At 37.1% G+C, this 12,220-nt stretch overlaps 1 protein-coding gene across 4 annotated transcripts; it reads right to left on the minus strand.

The window, feature by feature from the left end:
• Positions 1-3,364: 3,364 nt before the first annotated feature.
• Positions 3,365-11,340, minus strand: LOC133706700 (long chain base biosynthesis protein 1-like). Of its 4 annotated transcripts, none has more exons than XM_062132244.1 (13): positions 11,143-11,340; positions 7,504-7,660; positions 7,304-7,398; positions 6,832-6,923; positions 6,463-6,556; positions 6,302-6,374; positions 6,064-6,196; positions 5,512-5,686; positions 4,786-4,926; positions 4,599-4,694; positions 4,289-4,430; positions 4,001-4,128; positions 3,367-3,912 (listed from the first exon to the last, which is right to left on the minus strand). In XM_062132244.1, the coding sequence occupies exons 2-13, from the start codon at positions 7,610-7,612 to the stop codon at positions 3,736-3,738; spliced, it is 1,455 nt and encodes a 484-aa protein (XP_061988228.1). In that variant the 5' UTR covers positions 7,613-7,660; positions 11,143-11,340; the 3' UTR covers positions 3,367-3,735. The 4 variants fall into 4 exon arrangements, with proteins under 4 accessions (XP_061988229.1, XP_061988228.1, XP_061988227.1 ...); XM_062132243.1 differs by lacking the exon at positions 11,143-11,340 and adding an exon at positions 9,323-9,463 and having other exon boundaries at positions 7,504-7,647; XM_062132242.1 differs by having other exon boundaries at positions 3,368-3,912; positions 7,504-7,647.
• Positions 11,341-12,220: the final 880 nt, after the last annotated feature.

Below are 12,220 nucleotides of genomic sequence, written 5' to 3' on the forward strand. Positions count from 1 at the left end.
GCTCCCTTAGTTGCCTTCTAGCAATGTACTCTACATTCTCGGGGAAGAATTGGGCTTTGAGCTCCTTCTTAAGATCCTCCCAGGTGTCAATGGTGCATACCCCTCTTTGTATGTCATTATACTTGGTCCTCCACCATAGTTTAGCATCTCCTGACAAATACATTGTCGCCATGTTCACCTTCACCTCTTCCGAGTCTGGCTTCACTGCTCGGAAGTATTGCTCCATATCAAATAAGTAATTCTCAAGCTCCTTGGCATCTCGCGCCCCTCCAAAAGCTTGAGGTTCTGGTATCTTTACCTTCCTGTAGTCCGTCACAGGTTGGTTTCCCATCGCACGGATGGTTAGGTTGAGCTTGGTATTCATCTCCACCAGCTCGTTTCTAAAAGCATCAATGGTGACTCGGACATCTTTTGCCATATTGTCCACGGCCACCTGGAGTGTGTCAAGGGCATCACTCATCGCCCCCATTTGCTCGTTCGGAACAGGAGCTTCTTCCTCATTTCTCTCCCTTCCGCTACCTCGAGCTTTCCAATTTTCAAGGGCCACAACTCGGTCCTTCAGGCTCTCCACCTCTATCATCCGCACCGCCAACTCATCTAGGTCGACGCGGTCCAACACATTAGTGATATCAATCAACCTATCCGGCACTCCCGCCAGTTCTCCGAGTTGTTGGTCATACCAATCGAATCTTTGTTGGCTTGTCATCTTCCCCGACATCGTAGTGAGCTTCTTGAGCCGAGTTGGCTCTGATACCAACTGTCACGGGCCGAACTTTGCAATGCGCAAAGCGGACCGTGCGGCACTTGCTAGCAAGCAAGTCAGCCAAGTGAGTACCTTGCAAGGAACAATGAAAGCCACACGATATTAAAATAGTGCTATTGACAAGCAAGAACACAATTATATGAATGTTGGGGCAACCACGAAGAACAATGAATAATCGAAAGGAAAGATCAAAGAGCAATCTCACGGGGCACAGATGATTGAATAATTCCTCTTTTATTGATGGTAAGACGGTAAGGGAGGCAAAAGTACATGTGCTTACCTATACTAGTTCCGTAGTCCAAACTATGCCGACTAGGAACCCCTCCCTATAGAGCATATCAGCCTTACATGAACCTGGCAGGAGGAAACATGAAAAAGGCCGAGGAGACTAATTGCTAAATAAAATAAATTACATAATTTGTAAATTACCAAAACAACCCTAGCACGCAAGCAAACCAACCAAAGGCTTAACTAATGACCCTGGACAAGGTTGCTTGCGGCATTACAAGTGCGGCCCCTAACACTATGGCACAAGGGCATTATTATTCATGTAAGGAAATATATCCACAATCACATGGTATTATTCCACATTGTAGAAATCATGTACAACTTGATATACTAGTTTCAGAGAGGAAAAATTAATATATAGTTAAGAGAATTCTAGGTAGTGTGAACTCAGAGCCCCAGAGAGCAATAGGAGGAACTTGAGGGGAAGTTCCTCAAGGCGATCATAGAAACCTATAGAATCTAAAAATATAAAGATAGTGCTCACTAAATTTGTCAATGTAAAGATAATATATTTTATTATCTCTATACACTGCTCATCAAAAAATAAATTTTTTTACCCAATATCATTTGATCGAGTGACATAAGTCTCTCATTCGTAAGTGACAGATCGTGAATTCGACTAATAAATAATTATGAGTTGTTGATGTGATAAAATAAATAAAAAACACAACTTTTTTATTTCCACTTACTAAATTGGCAAAAGTTGCATCAAAAGTGTGAAGGACAGATGGATTAAATAAGTCCAACATGCCAAATGGGGAGCCACCTTCTTTTTTTTTTTTTTGATGACAGGAAAAAAGCAAACAACTACAAAAACAAACTCACGATCTACGCCCCTTCCCAGCTGATCCAAATGGAACGCTGGGGACACAAATGGAGTCACCTGATGTTACTCACGATAGATGTGTTAAAGAGAAGGCACTAAGAAGACTAAACAAATGTACTTGTTTAATGCACACATGAGACCCAAACCATTGATATAAGAGTTTGTTTGGTACTCGGGATAGTTCTGAGTCACTCTCTTATTAAGATTTAGCCGACATTCCGCTTTGAGTAGGGTTACTCAATTTGAACAACGTTTGGTGAGGTAACACCACGTAAGGTGGGGACTATTATGGAGAACCCAAAACTCTCCAAAAGGCAAAAACTCTTGATAAGCTCTAAGATCAAATTCAACAAATCTAAGATCAAAAGTCGCACTAAAAAGACCCAAAATGCATCCACCATCAAAACATCGATCAATTGAGTTGCACATCAAAACTTCCTCATGCTTGCAATACCCAGACCCATATCAACCAAATTCAGCAAATCTCCATAATTGACCCAAATCTCGAATACACAAACCTTCTCTATTAAAGGCTTCTTAGGGGGCTTGTAACTTTTCTCGGAGAGTAGAAAAACGATGACTGCAAAAAGAATTACTTCTACAAAAAGATGTCCTGCAAGACAAAGGCCAAACAACATAGATTTTCTAAGAAAAAATAAAATATCTATCTATACTATTATTAAGAGAAGAAATTTTGTTAGCTAAAACTGAAAATTTTGACAGATTTAACCTTGAAATATTAAAAAACTTTAAGAATAAATTAAATCACAAGGGTAAATTAGATAATTATAAAATAAATTTTTATTAGAAAATAAAAAAGAAATAATCCCACAACCCCTACTTTTTCTCCCACTATTTTCTCTCTGCAATAACTATTTTATTTCATTTTTTTGTTCTTAAAGAAAAATTATTACACATGCATAGCATGTATGAAGAAGGCTAGTACTATTATTAAGAGAAGAGACTTTGTTAGCCAAAATCAAAAATTTTGACAGAAATGACCTTAAGATATTAAAATACTTTGAGAATTAATTAAATCACAAGGGCTATAACGACAATTACAAATTATATTTTTATTAACAAAAATAAACAAAATAAATCCCACAACCCACTTTTTTCTCCCACTAACTTCTCTCTGCAATAACCGTTTTCTTTCATTATCTTTTCTTTTTTATTTTCTAAAAAAAAAAAAAATTTATTTGCACATGCAGAGCATATATTTTAACACATGCAGAACATGTATGTATGGAGGAAAACTAGTTTAGACAAGTGGAAGAATCTATTAAGCTCTCCAAACCCACGAAATTGTAATACAGTTGAACAACGACGCGCTTCAGAAACTTCCGTGTGCGTTTTATTTTTTTTAATGCACCAATTTTTTTTTTTTTACTGTAAAATAAAGAGTAAATACAGGATGCATTGTTCGTGAAAATGTAGAAAAACAGGTGAGTAGTTGTATAATTTAGATCGGTTTGTAAAACTCATTTCAATTTCCAAATGATAAAACAGTACATTTCCTTGACATCTTCAATAAAGTCTCAAGGACTCAAGATTTAAGAACCAATGTACAGTTTGTAACGTGAAGACTTTGACAGCGTTATGAACAATCCGAGGATGTACTTGTGTTCTAAGACTAAATTTGACGTTAATCTCGATCACATGTATACAGCGGCCAAAAAAAATTGCGATCGCATGTTAATCGGTGATGAAAAGAACGTAATTGTAAAATAATCATCTCTATCGCATCAACCAGAGGCCTTTCACCGTTAGCCTGCATTTCAAAATTGCTCCAACCATCGAAGGGTTTCATAAAGACAGGATGTGCTTCAGTCAGCAAGAAAGATCAGGCATTTTCCAGTCATATATGATTCTTCAGCACTGATTCAGCAACCGTTTTCAGTGACTCTGATGCCTTCAGTAGATCTGATTCGGAATGGGCAGCAGAAACAAACAGTCTAATTCCCACAGGCAAACGACATTTATCAAGTGTTGACCTTTTGGACGCCACCGCAAGAATTGAATGATCCTTTAACAACTGCAAAACCACAACAAATGTACTTGAGAAAGAAAATTAGCAGAAATTGATTCAGCTTAGTGCAATCAAGATCAAACCATTTACTTACATGGTCAGCAATTTCGTTGAGGAGTTGCAGGTCACCCTTCACAGAACTTGTTGACTTCTGTAGTTTGAGAAACACAATAGGTGATTCTGGATTGCTTGCTAATGAGAGGCCCATTACACCTGACAATCCTGCACATCACAGCACAATACTCAATCAAGAGGATGCCAGCGCAAGGCATGTGATAAGCGACTGCTAAGACACTACTAATCAAGTGATGACTATACTGGCCGTGCGATATCAAACCAAGAGAAACACACATGCACATGAAAAATGAGAAAAAACACAGACCTTTCCATAGTAACGTAATGTTTTTCTTCAACTTCGTTATCAGATCAGGGTTCTCCTCAAGAACATCAATGGCAGTAATGGCAGCACTCGCAAGATATGGGGGCAAAGAAGCAGAAAAGACGTACCCAGAACTGCTCAATCGCTGCCACAGACAACACCCCAAAACTTATTCTTTTGGACATAATATATTATATCCAGGCAAACACATAACCATTATTACAATAAGACAAAAAAAATTCTTGTTAGAATTCCATTCTATTGATACACACATCAGTAACCATATCAGTTTCACAGAATATAATGACCATACCTGGTGATCAGTAACTCTAGCACTTCCAGTGCAGAATCCTCCTTCTGCGGCTAAGGCGTGTCCCATTGCAGCAGTAATTATATCTATCTTTTCAACCTACAGATATCACACCACTGGAAAATCACAAACTAACTATGAATCAATATATTCTGATCTTTTTTTCTTTTTAAGGATGTTTGAAAAATACCAGAACCCCGCAAAATTCTGTGAGACCTCGTCCAGCTTTTCCAAGGACACCAAATGAGTTGCTCTCATCTAATAAAACACGAAACCTATATTTCTCCTTCAATTTAACAATTTCGCCCAAGGGGGCTATTTGGCCAGAATTCTGCAAATTTTAGGATAAAGAAAACCAGTCAATACCTCCCAGTCAAGCAATTTCTTTAACTAATTCGAAGAAAAGAGGGGAAGGAGGAGCAACTGTATGTTATAATCTGACAGTATAGAAAGAGCTAAAGAGGGGCTCTCATTCTGTTTTACTAAAATTTCAACATCGGTTAAAGTAATAAAACAACTATAACATAGGTAAATACTTAGCATTAGAAAGCGGTAACAGAGTACATGACAACAGAACAAGTCAATTCACCTACAATTACTAATCAACAAGTTATTCAATTCTCATTAAAAATGGAGGCAGTTTGCTAACATGGCAACTATGAAAGGATGAAAGGTCATCTTGTTGACTTTCCAGTGACATAGCAAGCTCTTGCTTTTTAAGTACAATTGTCCTCTTGCTGACAATGGCTCTTTAGCAGAAATTCATGTAGGGATGGAAGTCTCACATTTATTTTGCATAGTATTAGCAACCTCTATAATGAAAGTGGATGATGTTTAGTTGTGTTTTCAAAGAACTCAGAACATGCCAAAAGAAATTGCAAAGGATATATTTGATGTAATGCATAGACATAGATACCTGGTACACAGCTTCAACCACAATATAGCGCCGGAGTTTCTTAGCCCGCTTATTCTTCAGAGTGATTTCCTCCAGAGTATTCCTTAATGATTCCATGTCATTATGCTTGAAATACACAATTGTGCTTCTAGAAAGATGAAGACCATTTTGTATTCCCCAATGGACTCCTTCATCCCTAAAAAAGAGGAAACAAAAACCACTTTATATATCAATTCATGTCTAAACAGAAATTTTTGTGCAATGTCTTGAGCAGGTAGAAACTCCATATATGCTAAGACCAGGATGGTACAGTAGTAAAATAGAAAAATAATGTAGCACCTGAAAAATATGAGAGCAAGGAGTAAACATACTGATCATGCATCTGAATACATACTTTAATTACTTCTTCAGTAATTTGAACGTATTTTGATCATCATTTTAAATTGCAATTAAAAGATCTAGAAATTAGCTTAAAGTTCAAGAGATTTGCCATGTTATGTTATCCATACTATCCAACCAAACAAGTTCTAGAGCAAAAGACAACAATAAATTATATGATCGGGACATACTCACACAACAATGATATCTCCTTTTTTGCAAAATGCTGGAATTGCACTGAACATGGTGGAGAGACCATAAGAATAGAGAATTGAGTCAGGAGTTCCCAAAAACTTTGCTATTCTTGCCTCACAATCAAGGTGGACATCTGATGCAAAATAAAATAAAATAATAAAAAATATATGGCAGGTGTCGACCTTTCTATGAATAGAAAAGAACATCAATATTTTATCTCATAGTATGTGAGTCATACCAATTGTTCCATAGAACCCACGAGGACCACATGAACCAACACCATATTTCTCCAATGCAGATGTACATGACTCCTGAGATTAGACATTGCTATAAATACGCTATTCATGCTCTCATTCATATAGGAAAATTATATCAGTAATATGAAAAGTTATCTCTTACAAGCAACTTCTCATGTCCTATCAATCCAAGATAATTTGCTGAAGCAAAGTTCACTACTTCTTTGCCATTGACTATTGTATGTGGCCCTGCAGCACTGAATAAATTCTACTCATTAGCAAAATCCCTTAGAACAAGGAATATACTGTTCTATATTTACCCATAGGCAACATCATTTTAACTCCAAGATATAACACTGAAGAAAATTGCAATAACCAATTATTTATTCTTCCAAAAAAAATGCCGTACTGCTAATGGTCTCTCTCTCTCTCTCTCCCCCTCCCTGATAAAATTCAAAAAGAGGAACATCTAATTAAAGCATAGCTGAACTATGGATTGGTCTATGAAGAGCTAGGGACTAAGCTCACTCACCTTTCCAACACTGGGGGTTCATACTGCATATCTTCTGTGATAGGAGGAATGAGAGGTTCAGGAACCCATTCCTCACATAGATCATCTATTTCCTACATGTACCAATACACTAGCAAAGTTCAGTTAAGAATCCAGGATACATGTCATATCAGAAAGCAGAAGAATCAGAAGCATATAATCATACTAGACATTTAGCAAGTTCATATGTGGTGATATGCAAATAGTAGCATAACTAAAAACTTTATTCATTGAGACAAAAGTTGACAACTAAATTGGTCACACAGATCTTTTCTTTCAAATCCCACGAGGAAGTATAATCAAATTACAATTTACAACAATGCCTCAACACTTCTGACTCCTTGTTTTGTTAAGTTATGAATATAAAAAGCAGTTCAATGGATTAAAGGAGGTGCGCAAGCAGAGTGTATTGTTCCACAAGAAAAAAGTACTGGCATAAAACTTTCACACAAACCTTCTCTGTTAAAGGCTTCTTAGGGGGCTTGTAACTTTTCTGGGAGAATAGAAAAACAATGACTGCAAAAAGAAGTACTTCTACAAAAAGATGTCCTGCAAGAAAAAGGCCAAACAATAGAGATTTGTTGATCAGAAACTAACTTTCATTAATAGAAAGCACGAAAATCATAAATACAGTTGAAACAATTGGTAGCCTACCGCCAATCGGCACTCCAAAAACAACAGCTCTGGAGGAGGGAGCATCTAAAGTCGCTGTCACCCAATCCAACGTAGAATTCACCAAGTTCAAAACATAACTCGATGCCATTTTACTTGATAACTCATTAACAAAACGCGAGGATCCTGCACATAAATGCTGTTATTAACCAAATAAGTGAAATAACTGATCATTCACAAGTAAAAGCCTACAAAATCTCATTCTACAAGAGCTCAGCTCAGCTGATTTCTACTTATTATGAGCACTACTACCATAAAAAATAAATAAATAAACAGATTTGAAAATTCTGAACACAAATCCAGTCAACAGATATAGTGATCAACTAGTTTATCCGCCCACGCTTTGCTGCAGGTTTTTATCTGCCTATAAATGCCTAGCAGGTTTCCTTGTGATTGTGATTGTCATATAGTTTCAATTGGATTTGCAAACATTGAACTATTTTCCTCTTTGCTTCAGTAATTGACAAAATTTATATGTTCCATATGTAACATATTTCTTATTCCCCATCTCGTCATACCATACTGCATGGAGTTTTAGGAATCTAAGAGTTTAATTTGTTCAAAACAAACAACCCATAGGGGATATTCAATAAGTCAATGAGAATTTCCATTCAAGTCAATTATCCCAATAATCCTAAATAAAAATCATAACCCAAGAATACATTATTTGGGCAAATGTTGTCTAGAAGGTATATCAAAATTGTTCATAGTTTACATAAGAAACTCATCCATTTTTGAAAAATGAAAAGCAGGTGTATCCTTATCTTTATGCATCATAAAGACATAAATGAATCGAGAAGAAAAATATATTCAAAAATCAAAGCCATCAATTTTACTTTCACACTGTTGGTAGGATTCATTACTGTCTTGTATAGTTGTATGTAATACAAAAATGAAAGCAAGAATTATCAGTATTCAAAATGAATATAGTTTTCATGTAGGGTGGCATTCAAGCAGCTTCATTGCCATATCATACTCACCATCCAACGCTATGGTTTCCATTGGAGAAGGAAACATGGAAGAAAGATGATTTGATATTTTTGTTAGAGGTCCACCAAAGTGTTTGATTTAAAAGTTGATTGGAGAGAAAATTGGTTCAAATAAACAAAAGGTCCAAAATCATATTTTGCCTTATCTTTTCTACATAATCAAACACCAGTAAAGAAAATAAACATTCTTTTCAATTCCTTTCTTTCAATTGCTCCTTTTCTTTTCCCAAAAGCTTTTCATTCGAACAGCTGCAATACACTCAACCCCATCCAAAAATTTACTTTCCAATTTCCCCTCTGAAAGAGCAATTGTAAAACTGAATTATGCTAGACCTATTTAACAAAAACAGAACAGGAACACCAGAAGCTTACTACTATTATTCAAAACAAAACAAAAAACAAAATATGAGCTACTAAGGACTGAGGATTCACACCACCAAAAAGCACAGTACCCGTACAAGCAATTGCAGCAAAACTCTCAATTTCAAGCTATAGCTTTCATTTGAGACCAAACCCACTTTTAGATGGACAACAATTTAACACTCACCACAACAACCTCAAAATCTCATTCTTTCTCCCCCATTTTCCATTTCTTCTTATCAAAAAAATTGAATTAACCTCATCAAATCAGATGGCACACAGTTCAACCAGAAAAACCCAAAATGCATGCACAATGCATGCACCAGAATCAAACCACAAACCCCAAATTCGCCAAAAAACCAATAGACCCAGATCTACTAAACATTTTTTTTTTTTGAGACTATGCATAAGCATTGAAATTAGAAGCAGAACAAAATAAGCAAACAGTGCACCTATAAAATGCGGGGCAAACACTCGGATCCAACCAAACCCGAACAAAGACTCCTCTTTTTTCTATGAAGAATCGACCAGAACCCCCAGAAGGGTTTCTGCCTTAAAGTGAGAGTGGTGCAGTGGCTGAGGAAATCTTTTTTTCTCTCTAGCTTCTCACTCTCAAGACACTATTCTCCAGTTATTAGTAGGGGTGGGCACGGTTCGGTGCAGGCCGGTTTTGAGCCCGAACCGTTACCGAACTGTTCTAGTCGGTTGGGCTAAAATCCAAACTGCAGACCCAATTTTTTTGGGCTGGACTGACAAGTTCGGTTAGGCCACATTGTCGGTTCGGCCCAGTTCGGTGTCGGGTCAAACTTCACAGGCCCAATACTTATATACTTATATTGATCGCTGAACTAGGAAGAGACATAAGCCCACAAAGAAGCCAATAACAACAGTCCCTTTTGCTTAGTCTCAGTGCATGACCAAAAGGACGACAAACATTATGAAAAATCATAAAAGAGATGGAAATCATATTTGCTAAGTTCCAATAAACAGTTCTCTACTTTTGAGATAATGGCCAACAGACACTCCTTGGCCATATTGTAATGAACTAAATGCTCAAGAAATGAACTATTAAATCCCCAAGAAATTGTGGGTTCCACTTGCAGAATCGTCATTTTTGTCATTGTATTAAACAACCAAAATCCTTTCAAAAATAAAAAAATAAAACAACAACAACAACCAAAATTTAAAGGAAAAACTAATTGCTCATAAACAATGTTCTGAGAAACGCTAGGCGCTAGTCGGGCGGTGGCCTGAGGCCTAGGCAGGTTTTTTATTTAATTCTTTATAACATATAATTATATAAAAATAAAAAATGTAAAAGGTATATTATTTTAAATATAATTACATGTCCTCATAATTAGTCAATTATGACTAAACAAATTCATGCTAACATCATCCTAACCGTTCCAAAAGAATAAATAGATCATACGAATGCAAAACTGTTGTTTTTCTTTTTCTGAGGGTTAGTGGGTTTTGGAGATTCTATACCTAGTGTGGTTGATATTGCACGGCCTAGAACTTAACAATTCATCCCTTAATATTCCCATTACAGTCAGCCTCTCTGCAACTAAAAATGACAGGTAAAAAGTAAAACACTAACTCTTTTATTCCACAACTGCTCAAATCTCTAAAATGTCAATTTGGCAATTACAGATATACTAAATTTCAACTCAAATAGAATCAAACTATGAACCCCAGAAATCCATTTTCTTTTTCTTTTTCTTTTTTTTTCTAAACAGCATCTATTCAACTTACAAAACTGGATCCATAAAACCGCAAACTTTCTGCAAAATCTACCAAACAAATACCACAATTCATTACACAAAATCTAATCCAGCAGCAACAGAGTGCACTTTCTGTCTTTCTATATAGAGAACTTTAAACATATCGTTTCCATTGATTATTGGTTAACAACTAACAAGAAGTAATAACTAAATGGAGTAGCAATCAAGTTCCACAAGCAATAAAGAAGTAATAGAGATCTAAGACTAGATTTGATAAAATCAGTAAGTGATGAAACATGTATTGTCGAATAGCGAGGTGAGTGAAAATGCAGCACCAAGTCAGAATTTGCAACTGTAAAGTGCGTTTCATTAATCATCCTAGTTATGTTATTTACAAGCTCATATCATATCAGTAGGCTCAGTAGCTATATTCTCAAAAAAAAAGGTAGGCTCGGTGGCTAATTGCCTAAGGCGTCAGTACAGATCGAACTGAGAGATAGAAACAGATCCAATTTTTGAATTTGATTATTGGAGAGAGAGGGACTTACGAGGAGAGAGGAGGACACTGAATCACTGATTCACTGGCCGGTGCCGGCGAAGGTCGAGCAGAGATTTTGAGAGAGAGAGAGTGATGGACTTGGGATTGGAGGAGAGACCGAGAGAAGAGTCACTGAGTGCCGTCCACGGTCGAGGAGACTGAGAGAGAGGGGGTCCGGGTTTTCGTTCAACAGTGAGAGAATGAGACTGAGCCGTTTTGACGAGGACGAGCATTTAAAAAAAAAAAATAAACAAAAAATAAGGTGGGCCTGCGTCAGTGGGCCTCTGGGCTGCCTTCTTTTCCTTTCCCTTTTTTTTTTTTTTTTTTATCTTTTTTCTTCTCTCTTGCAGTTCAACAGTGCAGCTGCTTTTAGTGGCCGGTTCGAAAAATTTAAGGCCGGTTCCGGGAAAAAAATTCCAGTTCCCCGGATCCTGGGATCAAGACGTTGTCGCTGAAAAAATTTGATAGCAATTGGAGATCCCGAAGGTGGTGAAGCGGTTGAGTATTTCCTGCGGGTGGTTTAGAGCTTCCGGTGGCCGGTTCGGTAGGTTTCCGGCCGGTTCTGGTTGTTCTGCCGCCGGTTCTGGACTCCTGGTGTGGAGGGCTTCAAGGTGTGAGGTGGAGGCAGAAAAGGCTTCAAGGTTTTGTATTCAAATTTAGGGTTTTAGCTTCTTGAATCAGGGTTTGGCTATTTGTTTCAGGGTTAGGGCTTCGTGCTGATAACGTGTTTAAGGAAAACTGAATTGGGAGAGAATTGAGTCGTACTTTCATTGATAATAGGGGGCTCTTTATATAGAGGATTACAAGACATAGAATTAGAGTTGTACAAGGAAAGATAATCGTACAATTAATCGGATATCTATGAATTTCTCCTAGAATATCTCTAATTCAAAACCCTATTACAACTAGGTCAAGTAACCTAGAGTTTGGGCCACATATTCTGGATTTACTTGAACAGCTAGTTCTGCAGCGCGGGTGAAGTAATGGTGCGGCACTCTGGATGCAAAATTAATCAAAATATTATTTTTTAATAAGGGACGGTGTAGCCGTTCTCACGCCTTCATTCATCAAACTGCTGAATACAATAG

The sequence above is a fragment of the Rosa rugosa genome, chromosome 4 (genome assembly GCF_958449725.1).
Source record: "Rosa rugosa chromosome 4, drRosRugo1.1, whole genome shotgun sequence".
NCBI classification, from domain to species: Eukaryota; Viridiplantae; Streptophyta; class Magnoliopsida; order Rosales; family Rosaceae; genus Rosa; species Rosa rugosa.